Source organism: Crocuta crocuta, unplaced genomic scaffold (genome assembly GCF_008692635.1).
Source record: "Crocuta crocuta isolate KB4526 unplaced genomic scaffold, BGI_CrCroc_1.0 scaffold102, whole genome shotgun sequence".
NCBI classification, from domain to species: domain Eukaryota; kingdom Metazoa; phylum Chordata; class Mammalia; order Carnivora; family Hyaenidae; genus Crocuta; species Crocuta crocuta.
This window is the reverse complement of record NW_027530019.1, coordinates 2,793,884-2,813,953: the sequence shown is the minus strand read 5'-3', so window position 1 is coordinate 2,813,953 and position 20,070 is coordinate 2,793,884. Positions and strand designations below refer to the sequence as shown.

At 41.8% G+C, this 20,070-nt stretch overlaps 1 protein-coding gene across 2 annotated transcripts in view; it reads right to left on the bottom strand.

Annotated features, from left to right (window-relative positions):
• Positions 1 to 6,077: 6,077 nt before the first annotated feature.
• The window catches only part of LEO1 (LEO1 component of Paf1/RNA polymerase II complex), a 35,529-nt gene continuing 21,536 nt past the window's right edge, over positions 6,078 to 20,070 (bottom strand). Inside the window, exons 7-12 of one of the 2 annotated variants that reach the window (XM_077764393.1) lie at positions 17,604 to 17,698; positions 16,930 to 17,064; positions 15,497 to 15,632; positions 12,833 to 13,019; positions 11,076 to 11,173; positions 6,078 to 6,241 (exon numbers count right to left, since the gene is read on the bottom strand). In XM_077764393.1, the coding sequence (XP_077620519.1) occupies positions 6,137 to 6,241; positions 11,076 to 11,173; positions 12,833 to 13,019; positions 15,497 to 15,632; positions 16,930 to 17,064; positions 17,604 to 17,698 (756 nt within the window). In that variant the 3' untranslated portion in view covers positions 6,078 to 6,136. The remainder of the gene's footprint in view (positions 6,242 to 11,075; positions 11,174 to 12,832; positions 13,020 to 15,496; positions 15,633 to 16,929; positions 17,065 to 17,603; positions 17,699 to 20,070) is intronic. The other variant, XM_077764394.1, reaches the window with a different exon arrangement.

Here is a 20,070-nt window from a genome sequence, read left to right as displayed (position 1 = left end):
GTTAAAAAAAATTTATAAAAAAAAAAAAAAAAAAAGAAAAGAAAAAAATGCTCTGGCTCTTCTTCCACACTAGGCAGATGCAGGTATGACAGGAAGTAAATTCAGGCACCACTTTCAGAATAAAGCAGTCAGCAACCCGCCCAGGTCTCTCCCTAATATTTCATCCTCTCTCCCAAGAATATCACCTTGGGAAACAAGACCTGTTAGCCTGCATGACCAGAAAAAAAAATACCTATTTTGTTGGCATATCTAGTTTGCATAAGACATTAAAAAAAAAAAACTGTGAAATTGTACAACCCTTCAGTACTGAGTAACCATTAAAATCAGAGAACAGAGCACTTGGTGGCTTAGTGGGTTAAGCATCTGACTTTGGCTCAGGTCATGATCTCATAGTTTGTGAGCTTGAATCCTGTTTCAGGTGAGTTCGTGCCCTGTTTCTCTCTCCCTCTCTCTGCCCCTTGTGGTGGGATTCTCTCTCTCTCTCTCTCTGTCCTTCTCTCTCTCAAAAAAAAAAAAATCAGAGAAGAAAGTCAAATAGCACATGCTTATTTGGTACAGGTTTGTGTTAAGAAAAACTTAAGTCAAAGGTTTTCAAATTATGAGTCTTCAGAGCTTAGACCCTAAAGTTTGGCATCAACCTCATTCTGAGAAGTTTATTCTGTGCCCTCTAATACCCACAAATTCCCAACACAGCTGAGAGAGTCACCCATTTGTCAGATGTTTCAGACCGCTACTCAATTATCAGTGTCCTCTCCCCATAGAAGTCAGACCTGTCAGCCTTTGAAGCTTGTTTCTTAACTTTGAACAACGGGACCTGTTGAGGTTAGTGAGTGTACTTACAACAGGCTGCCCCAGAATAGGTGGTTCATTGTCCCCATCGCTCTCTGAAGAAATGTCGCCAATGTCTCCAAACAGATCCATGGGACTACTATAACCTTCAGTGTTAGGAGAAAATGTACAGTATTAATTTCTCAGCCCATCACTGCAACATCTTCCAAGATTCATAAGCCAAATCTCCACTCAATCAACCTCAAACTGGCACCCTGAGCCTGGCCCTCAGGAGCCTGTCAAGTGTCTCTGGAGACGGAAGGTGGCCAGATTGGTTGGTGGAAGGCAGAGTTGCTGTGACAGCCAGCTTTCAAGATAGTTTCTGGTGGTCCTGCGTCTGGCATTCCTGCCCTTTGAATCATCTCCTCCAACACGTATCATGGCTGGTCCATAAGATCGATAGAATACAGCCTCACTTCCGGGGCTAGGCCACGACATTGTGGCTTTTCTGCCTTGCTCTTTCTCTCCTTAGGTCACCTGCTCTAGAGGAATCAGCTGCCACAAAGACAATCAAGCTGCTATGGAGAGGCTCGCCTGGCAACAAGGTGAGGCCTCTTGTCAACAGCACAAGAGTGAGCCATTTGGAAGCAGATCCTTCAGTCCCAGGCAAGCCTTGAGATAGTGCATTCTCAGCCAGTACCTTGATGGCAGCCTCATCGTAGACCCTGAGCCACAACTACCCTGCTAAGCCAATCATGACCTTCGTAAATTGTAAATATTAAATGTTTCTTATTTTAATCTGGCCTTCTCAGGGGATAGAGTTGGAGGTGAGCTGTGGTATTGCAGGTAACACAAGATATGTCTATTCCAACACTCTTACCTCCTGAAGCCTTTGGATTCCCTGCACATAATGCCAGGGAAGCTTTTGTGCAAGTAGGCCACCAGGAGTTTGTCATGGATAACCAACCAACTACATGCACTAACACATCAAATCCAGAATACATAGGTGTACCCAAACCAGTGAATTTGGCCCATGCAAGTCTATCCTTCATCTCACATTCTGAGAATATACGTCCACACATATTTTCTAGACTTCTCCCTGTATCAGCAAAATCTTGTCATTCTTTTGGTGTGTAAGCTAGTTCTTCCTCAGTTGGGAGTTTGTGCTTTCTTTGTCAGACCCTGAGGAGATCCTAGCAATGGGTCTTCTGGTAACAAGTGGGTCAGACCGCATGCAATAGGGTGAGTCTTGAGAACAGGAACTGCCCCAGGTGACATTATCACAGCATTTTCAAGCAAGGAAGGGCCAGTTTCTTCAGACATAGGGAAGCAAACTTCTTCTCATGAAAAAGGGAGTCTCAGAGTGACTAGGAAATCGAGTTTGTCAGCTTCAGCTGAGTCCAAACAGACACCCCACTCCTAGCTTCTTTCTTTATCAATGTCCTTTCACGTGAGAAACTTTAAGAAGCTGTGCATTCCGGCAAAGGAAACAATCCATAAAACTAATAGGCAACCGATGGAATGGGAAAAGATAGTTGCAAATGACATATCAGATAAAGGGCTAGTATCCAAAATCTATAAGGAACTCACCAAACTCCACACCCAAGAAACAAACAACCCAGTGAAGAAATGAGCAGAAGATATGAGCAGACACTTCTCCAAAGAGGACATCCAGATGGCCAACAGACACATGAAACGATGCTCAGCATCCCTCCTCATCAGGGAAATACAAATCAAAACCACACTGAGATACCACCTCACCCCGGTCAGAGTGACTAAAATGAGCAAATCAGAGGACTCTAGATGCTGGCAAGGATATGGAGAAACAGGCACCCTCCTACACAGAACTGTAAACTGGTGCAGCCCCTCTGGAAAACAGTGTGGAGATTCCTCAAAAAATTAACAATAGAACTCCCCTATGACCCAGCAATACCACTGCTAGGAATTTACCCAAGGAATATAGGAGTGCTGATGCACAGGGGCACATGTNGGAGGGCACTTGTGGGGATGAGCACTAGGTGTTACATGGAAACCAATTTAATAATAAACCATTTAAAAAAAAAGAACNTTATGCTGAGCGAAATAAGTCAGGCAGAGGACAGATACCATATGTTTGCACATATAGGTGGATTAGGAGGAACTTAGGAGTGTGGGGGAGAAGAAGGGGAAAAACAGTGGTGGGGGGGAGGGAGGGAGGCAAACCATAAGAGACTCTTGAATACTGAGAACAAACTGAGGGCTGATGTGGGGGAGGGGAAGGGGGATGATGAGCATGGAGGAGGGCACTTGTGGGGATGAGCACTAGGTGTTACATGGAAACCAATTTAATAATAAACCATTTAAAAAAAAAGAACACAGTAATTACAAAAAAATAAAACACAGTAATTACAAAAAAAAAAGAAGTCGTGGATTCAACTAATGTTTTAATTCTGCCATCGCACAATTAAATGTTTCTTAACACCCAGCTACCTCAGCCCTCTGACTATGAGACAGGAGATTCTTTTAGGGCTGTCATGAACTCATTGGTTCTCTGACCACTAATTACTGTATGACCTGAATATTACAAGACCCAAGCTTGTAATTGTCTTCTGTAAATCCTCCAGGCACTCAGAAGCATCCATGCCACACCACAGTCCAAATACTCGTCACTACTGCCTAACAAGTGTAGCAGCCATTAGAGCCCTCAAACATAGGGGATAATCTGATTCCTACTGCCACCACACCATGGACGACTACCAGCAATCCCGTTTCCTGTCGGTGAGGAGCTCAGATCAGCATTTAAACCCAAACTAACCTACCAATCACCTCTCTGAGGATTTGTTTCCTGGACTACCCAGTCAGGTCCAAGTTGGGCAAGAGAAAACACACCAGTTATCTATACAGAACTTAATTTAAAAATAATTGTACTGGGGCGCCTGGGGGGCTCAGTCGGTTGAGCGTCCAACTTTAGCTCAGGTCATGATCTCACAGTTCGTGGATTCAAGCCCTGCTTCAGGCTCTGTGCTGACAGCTCAGATCCTGGGGCCTGCTTCAGACTCTGTCTCCCTCTCTCTCTGACCCTCCCCCGCTCATGCTCTGTCTCTCAAAAATAAACCTTAAACATTAATAAACCTTAAAGCATTTAAAAAAAATTGGACTTAGGTTTGCACTCCTAGAAATGAAGGAACAAAGGGAAGAGGTGGAATTATTAAACTTAAAAACTTACATTATGGAGCTGAAGCTCATACCTGAGGAAGAGAAGTTTCCAGCTGGCCCTGATGCCTCTGGGAGGGGCAGGTATAGTGAAGCTGACTCTCCAAGTGTTGGTAAATCTGCAAATTGAACAGAGCTGCTATGGGAAAAAACTGCCTCTCCTGAGGCTGAAGAAGTGTTTGTGGGCCTCTTAGGAAAACTGCAACTTGACAGGAAGCCCCTAGAAAGTTCCATAAACAAACAGGAAGGAGCAATCTCTTCTCTGTTATCCAGTCTTCCAGTTTCCCTCCAGCGCCCCCTAACAGGGGGCAGCTGGCAAAGACGAAATGTGATTACAGAAACTTGGCCCAGCATCACTAAGCTTGGTACACAAGGGTAGGTTTGGAATGAAAGAGCTTAATAGCCGTCACACGTGCCTACTGGTCAAATATACAAGTAGGGTCACCTGAGTCACTCAGTCAGTTGAGCATCTGACACTTGGTTTTGGCTCAGATCATGATCTTGTGCTTCGTACCATCAAGCCCCACATTGGGCTCTGTGCTGTCGGCTTGGATCCTGCTTGGGATTCTCCCTCTCTCTCTGCCCCTCCCCTGCTCACTTGCTCTCTCAAAATAAACAAACTTAAAAAATAAAAAAGCCAGGCACAGGAGTTTCAACTTGGTAAAACAAGAAACAGCAGGAGACTGAAGGTTTTGGTTGTTGGGCTTCAGGATAAGCCTCTCACAGCCACCACATCCAGACTGTACCAACAGCACTAGAAAGGAATTAGGGGGGGAATCCATCCATAAGGGAAAGATTAATTACTGTATGTAGAACACCACAGAAAAGACACATATGTGTGTGGTAAATTTAAAACATACCTGCAAATTCTTTGCCATTCCAATCGTCGAGTCCAATTTCCCTCTGATTAGTGACTCACTTTTAATGAACAGAATGTGCCGGATTTCAATGTGACTTTCCATGCTAGCTACAAAACCTCAAAAAAGTCACACAGCTTTTCCCTGGTTCCCTCTCTTGGGGTGCTGGTCTCTGGACCTCAGGCATCATGCTGTGAGAAAGCAGGGCCAGGACAGGGATGCAACAAGTGAGACCCACCGTGGGTGGAAAAAAAGGGTGCCAGAATCGCAGTCATCAAGATAGATAATAACTGCAGCACCATGTTTTTAAAACTCCGTGTGAAAAACCCATGAACAAAATATCAAAACTGTTAGTAAAGTGAGGATCCATCCAGCTCTGTACTTGTATAACTCGCTTCAGCTGCCTTGCCCTAATTCCAGCCAACAGGCGGTTTATGAAAATGACATCTTTTCATCATGGATTTTTACAGTAGTTCCAATTTTTTAAAATGTTAGTGATATTGTTTATCTTGATTACTACAGTGGGCTGAACAGGGGACCCCCCCCACAATGCCCCGCAGAGTTCATATCTACCCAGAACTTCCCAGTGTGACTTTATGTGGCATTCGGGCTTTTGCAGATGTAATTAGTTACAATTAAGTCCACTGAGGGGGTTAGTCTAAGCCCACTGACTGATGTCTTTATAAGGAGAGGAAGACGTGGAGACACACAGACACACAGAGCAAACACGAGGGGAAATGTGCCATGTGAAGACCAAGGAAAGCCTGGAGTTACGCTGCCAAACACCAGGACTGCCAGGAGCCCCCAGAAGCCAGGACAAAGCAAGGAAGTTCTTTCCTAGAGCCTTCATAGGGAGCCGGGCCCTGCCAATACTTTGACTTAGGACTTCTAGGCTCCAGAACTGTGACAGAATACATTTTTGCGGTTTTAAGGTACCCAGTTTGCGGTGCTGTGTTATAGCGGCCCTGGAAAACTAAAACAAAGACAGAGGCTCGTTTTGAGCCTTTAAAGCTCTGCACCCCAGAAGGATGCCTCACTTGCCTCACCAGGCCCTTACCAGGAGGCTGCTTTGTGAGGGGTGGGGAGGGAAAGAGCAGCAGAAATTCACTGAAACCTGAGACTTCGTGTGAAGCTTACAGAAAAATCAACTCGCTTTTGGAAAAGTAGATTCCCTGAGCGGAGACTTGCTTTAAAAAATTTTTTATTACAATTAAAATTACACAAAAGCAAATCAATTCATTTCAATCAAAATAACTCATGTTTACATCATATTTAATAAACTGTACAAAAAAATACATAAAATATTTTCATATTTTTCTTCAATCATCATCTTCTTCTTCTTCATCACTGATCACATACTTCTTATGCTTTTTATTTGCTTTATCATCGTCTTCTGCTTTCCTCTTTCCAGAAGGTTCCCCTTCCTAAACAAAGAAAATTTTAAAAAACCTCATAGTCAACAGAGAATAGTTACAAGGTTTATCAAAAGTAGCTTTGAGCTGAATGATCCTCTGAAAACACAAAATAAAATAATTTTTAGAATACAAACATTCACCAGATGCATAAAGCCAGTGGTGAAGGTCATGGCCAGTTCCCCAATCTACAAAGTACTAGAAGTATTAAAAAATGACAACTATCTGGAGTAAATTACAAACTAACTATAAAATAACCCAACTTCAGGGCTGCAAGGAAGAGCTAAGCAATTATAACCAATCTCTTGGAAGGAAGGCCTTGTACATGCAGAAGGGGATGCAGAAACCAGAAACTACCTCGCCCTGGAAAGGGCCAAGGCTCTCCCTAAGAAGTACGCCTGTATAACCACTTGTCCTGTTGAATATTTTTACAATGATCTGGTGATTACACTTTCCCCTGCTTCCTCAGCAGTTCACCTCTTCATAACCTAAAATTTAATATTTTAATGATCAATTTTTTAAAATAATGATTTGCTTTGGATATACTAAAAACTCACCTCATAAAGGTTTTTTAAAAAAATATTTGAATTAAAGGTCTATTATACAAGTTTGCATTACTTAAAATCATATACAATGTTGGGCCACCTGGGTGGCTCAGTCCGTTAAGTGTTCGACTCTGGATTTTGGCTCAGGTCAGGATCTCACGGTTTCTGGGATCAAGCCCTCAGTCGGGCTCTGTGCTGACAGTGCGGAGCCTGCTTGGCATTCTCTCTCTCCCTCTCTCTGCCCCTACCCTGCTTGCATGTGCTCTCTCAAAAAAATTAAAAATCATGTACAATATTCTAATAGAAACAATTCAGGAAGTTATCTAAAAACAATTTTTACAGATAGAATTCAAATATCTCCGTATCTAAATAATCCAGAATATGACAGTCCAGAATTGCTTAACTAGCTTCCTCAAAGATGAACCAGAGTGAACAGGCTGAGGCTGGGAAAGGCCAGTGCAGGGTAAACAAGTGGGACTCTGCCACGCTGAACCGTGTGGAGAAAACCCCTGCGGCACATGTACACTCAAAAAATGACAGAACTACTCCTGTGACACTGAAACGAGGTTTGCTGCCACAGCTATGAGTGCATGTCCGTACTGACACAACAACAGGCAGCCCATGGTTCTGATGGAGCGATCTTCCAACAATTTATCTTTAAAACTAACTATAATTAACTGTAAGTGTTTATAAGCCTAATTTTTTTCATACTGATAAACTAGTTTATTTAAAGTTTATTTAACAGAAAACATACTCCAGAATATACATAAATAAGAGTGTCTTAAAGTATAAGAGACTAACACCAAGAATGTCAAAGGCTTCTAGGGAAATATATTCCAAATCCTAATCCTGAGATATCCTACACTAGAGGGTGATCTGGGGCCATGCCGTTCCAAGTCACCTACAGTCTCTGAGACAGAGGGCAAGGGCCTCTAACAGGTAAGGCAGGGATGCCAATGTGGGGAATGATGGTTCCACGAGGGACAGCTGGGAGAGCAGCCAGACCACCAGGTACCACACTCTAAGTAGTCCTTCTCAGTGGGTCACCTGCTCCATCTAAGAGAAAGCTGAGGATGGACTGTGATCCTTTCTCTTTCACTGTCTTTGTATTTCTTTCCACTTGGGTCTTTCCCTTTTCCACAGGGTCTCCTCTTACCCATTATTCTACCTTTCAAGTTATTTAGGTTTTCTAAAGTTGTAACTGCTTCCAAAAATAAGGGAGGAGAAAAAGCTACTTTTCTACTTTTTTGTAACTTTGACCCTGTTGGGGAAGGGAAACTAGCATTTCCTATTCAGATATTACATATTACTGTGCTACTCACTTTTGTATGTTATGGTCCTACAACAACTTTGCAAGAGGCAAACATAAATCCCTTTGCAGAGATGAGGACCAGATGCAGAAATGTGAGAGGACTTGTTCAAGGCCGTGGAAGTGGCCAAGATTCAACTGTCCAATTCACTCAAATCCAGACTCGTGCCCTTTCCCCATTATCCTCTGCTGATAACAGTAGCTCCCTGGGAACTTAGAATCTGTAAATCCCCCTGCATTTCAAAGGCACACCCAAGCTCATGGCATCTGGATGGGGCTTGGTGCCCAAACAGGGTGAGGGGACCTAGAGCACATGTGAGCCTTACCCGCCTCTCCCACTGTAACCACAACCAGGACTTGAGCTGGGGTAGTGAGGACAAAGTGACCAGGGGGTGGGAGGTCCAGGCAGAAGAAAAATCTTTGTTGTCATGAAAAGGGAAGGGACCTAACAGAGAGTATGTGGATGAGGAAGGTAGAGGGCAATTCCCTTAACAGACACCTAGGAGGCATTCACAAGAGGCATTTTTAAGTCAGGCAGTTTACAGGCTTTCCCAGCCTGGAAGAAGGCTATTTGATGGATCACATTTAATAATCTCATTACTGAGAATACTAGAAATAAACAAAAGTTCCATGGCAATTCTCAATTTTTCCTTCACAGTTTCTGCTTGCCAGGAAATAAAACAGCATCTGCTTAGATGAGAACTCCCGTTTGTCAATTGTGCAACACACTGGAAAAGCATCATTAGGATGGTTCCTATCTAGGGCCTCATGGGTGGTTCAGTCACTTAAGCGTCCCATTTCAGCTCACAGTTCAGGAGTTCGAGCCCTGCATCAGGCTCTGTGCTGACAGCTCAGAGTCTGGAGCCTGGTTTGGATTCTGTGTCTCCCTCTGTCTGTCCCTTCCCACCCCCTTGTGCTCTCTCTCTCTCAAGAATAAACAAACATTAAAAAAAATAACATGAAAAAATTGGCATTCTCAATTTTCACAAGGTTATATGTAACTGAATTCTTTGAAGAATGAACAGGATTTTGGAGGGAAAAAAAATAACCTAGTCCCAAATAATATGAGAGAGCTGCTTTCAGAGAATGATCCCGTCACAGAATATCTGTCATCATTAAAAAATAAACAGAAAATGTAACTGATTCCAGGAAAATGCATAACCACAAGTCAGAATACTTTCACGTAATCTAAAAAGACCTTGTTCCAAAAAATATACGTGAAAGTGATCCCAGATGGCTGACATGCAACGCACCTGGCAGAGGCAAATCTAAATCATCTTTGTAGGAAGCCATCAATCTAGGCCTCATAATTCCCACCAAGCTGAGCTAAATAAATCAATCATTCCATCACAGAACACTCGAGAGAAGTCAGTCATCAAGAAATAGAGCAAGTAAATAGGCAATAAAATTACACATGTAAGATTTCAGACACTGGAATTACCAGACATAAAAGACTATATATACAGGTTTAAAACATTTTAAGACATAAAAAGGAGAAACTGGAAATACGAGTTAGCGGAAGGAGTTTTTACAACAGCCAATTTGAGAAAGACACTAAACCTCTACAGATGAAAACTAAAACAACTGAAGTAAAACCTCAGTGACAGAGATTAACAACATGAGATGTAGTGAACTAGAAGGCAGCTTTGAAGAGATGGCCCAGAGCACAGAGACGAAGACACGGGAAACATGAAAGACAGTTTGAGGGATGTGGAGGACACAGGAGTAATGCGCATTTATTTAATCAGGGCTTCAGAAAGAAAAGTACAGAAATAATATCTGAAAAATTGGCTGAGGAATTTTCAGAACTGATGATGAATTCACATTCAGGAACAAACTGCAATCAGAATAATAAAAGGAGGAGCAACTGGGTGGTTCTGTCGATTCAGCAACTCACTCTTGATTTGGGCTCAGGTCATGATCTCACGTTTAGTGACACTGAGCCTCAAGTCAGGCTCCATGTTGTCAGCACAGAGACTACTTGGGTTCTCTCTCTCTCTCTTTCTGCCTCTCCCCTTCTCTCTCTGTCTCAAAATAAACAAACTTGAAGAAAAAAAAAAAAGAGAAAGTAAATACCAAATAGGTATCTCAGTATAATTCAAGAACACCAACGATAAAGAAAGATCCAAAAAGGCTCAACTAAAAGTAGTCCTGGGGATGGAATGTACGGACGGTGACTCTATTTGTCAGTATTAGATATTTGAGGATTGCTAATAGCACAGACCTTCAGAGTTCTTATCACAAGAACAAAAATTTGTCACCTATGTGTAACTAGACTTACTGTGGTGAACATTTTGCAATACATACACGTACTGACTATATCACTATATTGTACAACATCTAAAAGTTACAGGTCAACTACATCTCAAAAAAAGACTTAAAATTTCTCAGCATCTGTATTTTCAATTTGAAAAGGATACTGTTAAAAATATAAATTAAAATATTTTAAAATTACTTTGGAATAATTTTTATTATTTTAATAGAAATTTAATTTATTGAACTATTCAATAGTATTCAAATAGTACTTCATCTAAAGAAAAAGAAAAGAGGTTTGTCTGCTGTAAAAACTATTTCCATTAATTTTTAAAACATGTATTGAAAATAAACAAAAGAGAGAAGAGAGAAACCTTCTGATCTACCCACACTGAATGATACCTAGTTTCTCGTCAAGCCTTGGTATCTCAGGGCCCCACGCATTTCCTCACAGGCCTTTCCATCCACCTAGAGCGCCCATCTGGCCAGTGTGCCCCACAAGCTAACACTTTCTTCAACATCAGCAAAGGGTCTTTTTCTCTGAGTAGCCTTCCAACACCTACCTGATCACAGGGGTCAGACCCTCCTCTGGGCCACTCCTGGTCCTATCACTATATTTATTTCTCAGTGAAGTGTACAAACATCTGTCTGTGCTCCTGGGCTATGAATTCTTCTTCATTCCAGGAGTGGACTCAAGCATACAGGGTAACGCCCTACAATTGCACAAATGTGGTTTTACCTCATCACTGGTCAGTTTTTTTGCTTTGAGTAATCTTTGAGCCTTGTCTTCTTCTGATCCCTCATCACTGTCTGACGAATAGATTCTGGCTCGTTCCTCTGAAAGCAAAGGAATGATTTGTGAGTGACTTTCAGACAGTGATCTGTTCATTTCTGAGTTTTTCTTCTGATGAATATCTTTAGTTCCTTCTGTATTTTTTTGCAAGAAACAAATCATTAAAATTTTTTGGATTTAAAAATAAATGTAAAATTTAATACAATGAAATGAGGCATTTACCCTCTCGAAATACAAGAATGGTTCATCTGACCAGTTTAAAGTATTAAAAAAGCTGTGTACAAGGTCACTAAAGACAAAAACACTGTTATTCTTCCAGAATAAGCTACTGACGCCCGAGTCATTCTTTCCTGGGAGATAACTCAATTCCAAAATAAGCTTTGCAAATCAAATCAAGGGGTGGATTCCCAGTCCTGTGAAGACCATTTGTTGCCAGATGGCCATTTCAAAGGGAGATAGAGATGAGAAATAGTCTGCACTAATGCCCCAGCCCGGGTGAACCTCAGGGTTAAAACAGAGCAGCTGACCTTAGACCAACCCCCTTGTTGGTTCCAGACCTTTCCCTGGAGCTGAACTGAATGCTAATGAACTTGTCAAGTGGGTTTTCAATCTCTGGTGATCCGAATAGATCTCTCTCCCTGAAAACATCCTCGATTTTTCTGTTTTTATTTAGTATGTATGTGGTATATTTCCACAATCTTTTCTGTGGGAAATTAGCACTAACAGAAAAATTGCCACCGTACTGAGTCCCAAAATAAATAATAGGTAGGCAGGAAGGGTGTAATAGCTCACCAGGACAAATGCAGTCACTGCAAGAAAAGGAAAAAGGAGTTTTATAGGATAAAGGGATATAGGATAGAGGGGAAATTTGAGTGTTCTCAAAATTTGTCACTCGATAGGGACAAAACTAGGATGCATGGGCACCCATGGTATACCTTACACTGTACGGTGGTTCCCAAAGCTCTCTCAGGCTAATCTACGGAAAATTAGTCTCATTTTACAGATAAGGAACACGATACTCAGAGATATGAAGTCACTTGCCTGAAACTGATGACTGGTAAGAATAATAACAATGGTTTTAGGTTACACTTATTTAGTACTTGAATGTGCCAGGTGCTGGGCAAAGTACTTTATATGTATTATAGCATTCAATTCTCAAAACAACCTCCCATTATAAATACTATTATTAATAGGTTGGTTTTTCCCTGATGAGGTAACAGAAGGTAGGTACTGTAACTTTTCAAAAGTCATCTGACAGAAGAGAGGCAGAACTGAGACTAGAGCAGGCAGGGTCACGTCAGGGATCCAGGCCAAGTCTCCTACCTCAAGTTCAGGCTGCTTTCCACCTTGCTGCGGGCTGTGGGGAAATCCCTGGACACAGTACTGTGACCAAGACAGATGCCTCAGGAGTCAGACAGGCCTCGTTCAAAGACTGTCCTCTTACTAACTATCCATCTTTGGGCAAGTTACTCAACCTCTCAATGTTTCTGTTCCCTCAGTAAGGTCAAGACAGCAGTTCCTACCCTTTCAGACCCACCTGGAAGAATTCTGCAATGTCTAGTTCAGTACCTCTTGAAATGTATCACTTATTACATGGATTCCTTAAAGACAAAATGTCTAGTGACTGGGCATTCAGAGTAGGCCAAATGCAAAGGTAAGTTCCTGAACCCTGATACTATGAAATTTAACTTCTGCACACTCACCTCGAATGCCCCCTTTATATCGGTTTTTGATGGCAGCCAAGCTGATGGACTCCTCGCCTTCCTCCTCCTCATCGTATCGATCAGGTTCTAGGTAACTAGCACTCAGCCCCCGCTGGTGCTGTTTCTCTCTCATTCGGCGCTGCTGAGACTCCCTACGAATAGAAGCCCTCAAACGTTCTTCTTCTTTCTGAAAAGAAGCAAATGAGATACTGAACTTTAAAAAATGAACGAGTTTAATGCCCACTTGAAACTACTTTTATAATAAAGAATATATGAATGCCCAGCCAAGGATAACACCTAGTTGTCTCCATCCCACACCTGTTACCACACACGGCGATCACTCTGTTTAGTTCTAAGGCATGAAGGTAACAGAGGGTGAAGGGGTAAAAGGCTCCCTCACACCAGCCTCCCGATCAGAACTGGCACAGACATGGCCTTGGGAGCTGCTCTCTCCCCGGTGCTGCCCGTCAGTCAGAATCCGGAGAGCAGCAACCAGCCTGAGGAACCTCGTCCTTGCCCAGTGGATGCCTGAGAAAGGCCGTTTCTGTTAATCCCTGTGACAGACACCCGGCTTGCTCAGGCTCCATCAAACTACAACAGTGCCCAGATATTCCTGTTTGGGCCCCTCACCCCGGAGAGCTCCCCAGACCTCCCGATCTCCCCTGATGGCAGGATGGGAAGGTAATGGTAGGGGAGGGTCCCTGAGCCCCAAGGGAGAACTTTCACACCTTTCCTCTGCCTGGCAATCGGCACTGGTGTTCACAAGGCAGAGACACAAATGAGAGGTCAAAGAGATTACAGCATTTCTTTGAATTCCTCATTTAATTGCTCTCTATTACTGCCTACAACTGTATGTTGGTAGACATTCTATGAAGCAAATTTTCACTAAGGTCGTACTGTTGTATTCAGTGCAAGATGGATTAAGAACAAACTAGTTCATTCCTTGTGCATTTTCGTGGAAACTGCAGAAGTGGAGGACAGTCTGGGAGATCGTGTACAGTAGTCCAGAGGACTCTTCCAATAATGCTGAGACTGGAGTTGGAAGGTTCCTCCGGCTCTGTTGGCTTGAGGGGAAAAGGGGGGGGTATTGGAGCAGGAAGTCAGGCTCCAAAGCCAATGTACCTACACACATTAAGTTAGGCACTGCTATGAATCTGATTTAACTGATTTTAACCTGCCTCCATGAGCAAAATATAAGGGGCTCAGGGCCACACCATCGGCAGAGTCTGACAGAAGTCTGGCAGCGAGATCGGTAAGAAAGGCTCTGAGGCCTTAGCCTCACTGTGCCCTGCTGCACTAAGGAACAAAACCACGTGAAGCAGGCAGGGCAATGGGGGAGATCTAGCAGGTATCAGAGTAGATGGAGAGGAAAAAGCATGAAAGTATACTGCTGCATTCGGCTTCTTAAACCAAGCGCTGCACAAAAGGCCAATGGTGTTGATACAAGCATTATACTCCCATCATTAAGAAACAATGCCCCAGAACTGCTTGGTGCCTAATGGACAACTGAGTCCAATTTGAAAACCTAGTAGGTAGAGCATTATAAAAGGACCTTAAAATCTACCAGCTATTCTTTGCTTGATTCTTCTTGAGGCATGTCCCCACTTAAACATCCTGTCTATTATTCTATTTTAGACTACATCTTTAGCATTTCCATTCATTTTTGACATGGATTTCTAAGCCAGACACAGCTCACTGAATCATCTTTGAAATTATATGCGAAAATTCAGATCCTTTCAGTCACCAGTTTGTTACTGAACCCTTAGGCCCTGGTAAGAGAAAACCCAAGCCCCTGTGTCTGTTTTATGTCCATCACCACATCTCTCGTTTGCCAAATGCTTAGGAAATTGATCCAGCCCCCTGTTCATGCCAGCTGGAAAGAAAAAAGGTGGCTCAAGAAGACATAAGAAACAAAGTTTTGGGAAATGCTATTCTTAATATGTAGCTATACCTCATTTTATTGCACTTTGCAGCCACTGTGTTTTTTACAAATTGAAGGTTTGTGGCAACCCTACGCCGAGCAACTCTATGGGCCTAAGTTTTCCAACAGCGTTTATTTGCTCACTTTGTGTTTCTGTGTCACATTTTGGTAATTCCTTCAATATTTCAAACTTTTTCATTATCATATTTGTTATGGTGATGTGATGAGTGGTTATGACTTGCTGAAAAGCTTAGATGATGGTTAGCATACTTTAGCAAATAATATGTTTACGTTAGGGTAATAACTTTTTTTAAGGTAGATTGCTATTGCACACCTAACAGATTACAGTATGATATAAAATTTTTTTTTCCAAAGGGGGGGTGCCTAGGTGGCTCAGTTGGTTAACCATCTGACTTTAGCTTGGGTCATGATCTCGCAGTTTGTGAGTTCAAGCCCTGCATCAGGCTCTGTGCTGACAGCTCAGAGCCTGGAGACTGCTTTGGATTCTGTGTCTCCTTCTCTCTCTCTGCCCCTTCCCTGCTAATGCTCTCTCTCTTTCCCTCAAAAATAAACATTAAAAAAAATTTTTTTATAAAGACTACAGTATGAAGTAAACATAACTTTCACATGTACTGGGAAACAAAAAACTTTGTTTGGTTTTATTGCAGAGGTCTGGAACCAAACCCGCAGACTCTGAGGTGTGCCTGTACCCAAAATCCCAGCATAGAGCTTAGCAAACGTACCTTAATCATTTCAGTACGCTGGCACTCAGGATCACGACCAGCCATTGGTAGGATTCTAATCTTCTGTGTCTTTGAACATCTATCTGCAAGTGACAGGGTCATCTTCCTATGTGTGGCGCTGTCTGTAGAGTGAGGTCTGCAGGAAATGAAAATGCCTGTTTACCAAATACATCTGTGAGCCAGTCACATCAACATCACAGAAACAAAAGACCAGAGACCATTCCTATTCTCTAGGAAAAAATAGGCATGGACACTAAACTGAATATAACAGGTGACAGGATTCCAAACTTTCCCCATTCTGTGGCTCACTGAAACATTCTTATCTCACAAGAAATTAAGAAACAAAAGCTGGGGGGTGCCTGAGTGGCTCAGCAGGTTAAGTGTCTGACTTCAGCTCAGGTCATGATCTCAACAGCTCAGAGCCTGGAGCCTGCTTCAGATTTTGTGTTTACTTCTCTCTCTGTTCCTCCCTCCTCTAGCACTCTGTCCCTCTCTCTCAAAAATAAGATTAAAAAAAAAATTCTTTTTAAAAGAAACAAAAGCCTGAGTAAAAAAGGCTTTGCAAGGCACAATTGTCTTCCAGAATCAGTAAAGACATAAACTCAAGGAGATTTACTGAAACTAAGTGCCAAGCACAGTGCTTTGCATTTTACAAGTTATATGATTTCACTGTCACAGCTACTCTATGAAATGATGATTTTATGTACTAGGAAATTGAGGCAGAGTGGTTGAGAAAATTGCACAAGGTCACATATGTGGAAATGGAACTGAAATATAGGTCTGATGCTGAAGCCTATACTTTTGACCATTGCAATTTTCAAAAAGCTAAGTCACAACCAAGATTACGGTGTCCTCTCTACAGATAAACTTTACCCACAGAGGATGATCTTCTTAGAATCAAGAAAATAAAAATGTGAACATTTCACTGTAGTGCCTAAGCAGTCTAAAGCAGGGGAATGTTCTCACCAGCTGACCTGAGTACTCTGGGCTGCGTGGGGGACACACCCCAGAGTGGTGCTGGACACGGCAGCCTAAGGAACAGGAGGACCCAGGCCTTCACGTGACTGCATGCATACTACCAACCTCCAGCTATCAGTTAGTCTTTCACATCAATTTTATTGGGGCAAGAGGTGGGAACATTCTGACCAGCAAATATTCTAGGGGCCCTGGCAGTTATAGCAATCATTGGAATAAATTAAAATTCCGATTTACATAACAGTCTCTTGTAAGTTTGATTAGCATGACCTGATTCCCTGTGAAAGAGCAACTTTCAGTGTACCTGACAAAACAGCCTTTGAATCTTCAGAGTTGAGACCTAGACCTTGGTCTTTGGCGAATTATACAGGTTGGGTTCAATCAGGAGTCAAGTATTTTGGACAATATCTATATTCACTGCTTTTACCGTAATAAATATTGTAGTTGATAATAGTTACCTGAATGTGAGTTTGGTTTTAAAAACAGCTTGTCCCTGTAGACCAGTACCTTGTCTTATAAAAAGATGGTTGTGATCTCCCTGTAGTGGAGCTTTGTAAACATCAAATACTTCATTGCCTAAATGCAGAGACATGCTGAAAAGAAGAAACACTTCACATATTAAAGTCATAAAGCTTTCATTCTACAATTTTATTTTACATAAAATGTGATTCAACTGCTACTTTGTCTCCTCACACAGAGTTCAGAAGGAAAGAGTAAAGAAGGCAGAATGATGTGAAAAACAACCTACGTAGAAGCAAAATATGTTGTGTTTATGATTACAAATGAAGTATGTTCAGAAGGAAAACATGCTATGACATTTTTCTCAGCCTCCACTACTTTCCCAGTGAAAGGTAGCTTTTCTGACATGTCATCTTATAGTGAGCAGTATGCAATGGGGAGGCGAGCTGGTCTAACATTTCCACACAACTATATTATAGCCACATCTTTGGCTTACTTTTAACGTCTTTCACCAGCCCCTTCTACGCTCAACTACTTATTTATTTCTCTCAGGATTTTCGTGCAATGCCAAGGGCTTGGCAATGGAAATTCTTTAATATGAGGTATCCTCAAAATAAGGTTTTATTCTAAAGTTTGATCCCTCCTAGCCACATTCTAGGTATTTCAGACTCACCTTCCATCTGACCACTTGACTATCCGAGCATTGCTTTCTTTAATTTCATTTCCTTCCTCATCCCGGCGTATCCTCCATCTTATAGTATTTTCTACCTGTTTTAAAACACAAGTGCCTTAGAGGGTTGTAGTTTCTGCTTCCTTTCTCCTCAAGAGACAGAGAATCATAAAATAAGCATACACTGGTAGTGGCAGAACACCAGACAAACTGAAACCCTCTTGTTTTAATCACCTAGAGATGCTGAGTAAATTAACAACAGGAAAAACAATTCGTTTAAGTGAATTTCTGAACTCCTAGTGCTGGAATCACAAAGGGTACTGAATGCCAGAGCATCTGGGCTAATGCTAAATCAGTCCTAACCCTGGAATGTGTTAAGATACAGTAAGAGCTATCAGGACAGGAGAAAAAGACCTGAGGCCACAGGAGGTAACAATTTAGACCTGAGGCTCCCTCTATAAAGCAGGTTCTCTCATAGAGCTAAAAACCAAATAAATGTGGGACCAAAACTCTCTGGCTAGGGAAAGAAGGAAGCTCACCAAATATGGGTAAGAAAAAAGTAGGGCCCTAGAAAGATTAAAACCCCAGTTTTTTAAGCAGGTTTAGAGTCTAACTTTATCTTAACTGCATGCAGGAGAAATGCCAGGCAGATGTGGAAAACATTCAAGAGCTTCCTAAAATGAAAACCATTGCTATTGAAATCAAAAACTCAATGGGACTACCAGGAAATTACAGCACATTAAATGCATGTAGTTTATTACTGTTGCATACTGTAAATTCACTAAAAGGACTGAAGAAATTTAAAGAAGATATACTCAGAAGGATAAAGAGAATATGAATCAAGATGGCAACAAAAAGAGGAGTGCCTGGGTGGCTAAGTCGGTCGACCATCCGACTTCCACTCAGGTCACGATCTCACAGTTCATGAGTTTGAGCCCCGTGTTGGGCTCTGTGCTGAGAGCTCAGAGCCTGGAGCCTGCTTCAGATTCTGTGTCTCCCTCTCTCTCTGTCCCTCCCCACCTCTCTCTCTCCCTCAAAATTAATCAAACATTAAAAAAAAAAGATGGCAACAAAGTCACTGTTTTGAAAATTGACAGATCTAAGGCCTATGCCTCCCTATGCCTATCCCCTCATCATCAACCCGAAAAGCAGCTGCTCCTGTCCCACTCTGGATGTCTACTGTTAGCTGTGACTGTCTTTGCAACAGGGTCCTAATGGTTCCCTTCCAGTTTTTCCACTTTCCTCTTTATTCCTCTCTGTATACACAATTATGGGGTTGTCTGGCTGGCTCAACTGGATGAGCATGTGACCCTTGGTCTTGGGGCCATGAGTTCAAGCCCCAGGTTAGGCACAGAGGTTACTAAAAAAACAAAGAAAAAAACTTAAAAAATTTGAAATAAACTATAAAGCAGACTGATGAAAGAACTCAATATTCATGAAGTAAATATAATGTCATATCAGAGATTGTTTAAAAGTATGGGTAAGGTGTGTAAGGGAATACAGATGAAACAAGACTGTCCAACCTGACAACCACTGAGTGATGGCTACATGAGAGTTCATTATATAGTTCTCATTATATTTGTGATGTGTTTAAAATTTTCCTTAATAAAGCGATAGAAGCAAAACAATCTATCCCTCTTCCTACCCTCCCTCTCATACAAAAAAATATCATATATATGGGCCATTATTAACTGAGAAGCCACTGTGAAAAATCCTTTCTATTATATAAGGTGATTCAAATTAGAATGATGCTATGATAGGAGACACTGCTAGGTCCTACCCTATTGGGATGAAAAACATGGTAAAGTACCTTTAAATATGGAGGAACTCATAGAAATACATAAACTATACCTGGTTCCTTACTTTTATCTCTATGCCCAACATGGGGCTTAAACTCACAACCCCAAGATCAAGAGTTGCACACTCTTCCAACTAAGACAGCCCCACCCTAATTCCTGTTCTTTAATGAATTAATTACACCACCAACTGACTCTTTCAGAATGTTCAGGCTAATCTCCAGAACATCACCCAAGAAACAAAGGGTCCAACTTTCTTACACCATACACAAAATTAAATTCAAAATGAATGAAAGACCTAAATATGAGACAGGAAACCATCAAAATCCCCAAGGAGAACACAGGCAGCAACCTCTTTGATCTCAGCTGTAGCAATTTCTTATTCATAGACACATCACTGGAGGCAAGGAAAACAAAAGCAAAAATGAACTACTGGAACTTCAAGATAAAGCGCTTCTGTACAACAAATGAAGCAATCAACAAATAAAAAAGCACCCATGGAATGGGAGAAGATANTAAAAAAAAAAAATATCCAAAATCTATAAAGAACTTATCAAACTTAACACTCAAAAAACAACCCAGTGACGAAATGGGCAAAAGACACGAATAGACACTTTTCCAAAGAAGACATTCACATGGCTAACAGACACATGAAAAAGTGCTCAACATCACTC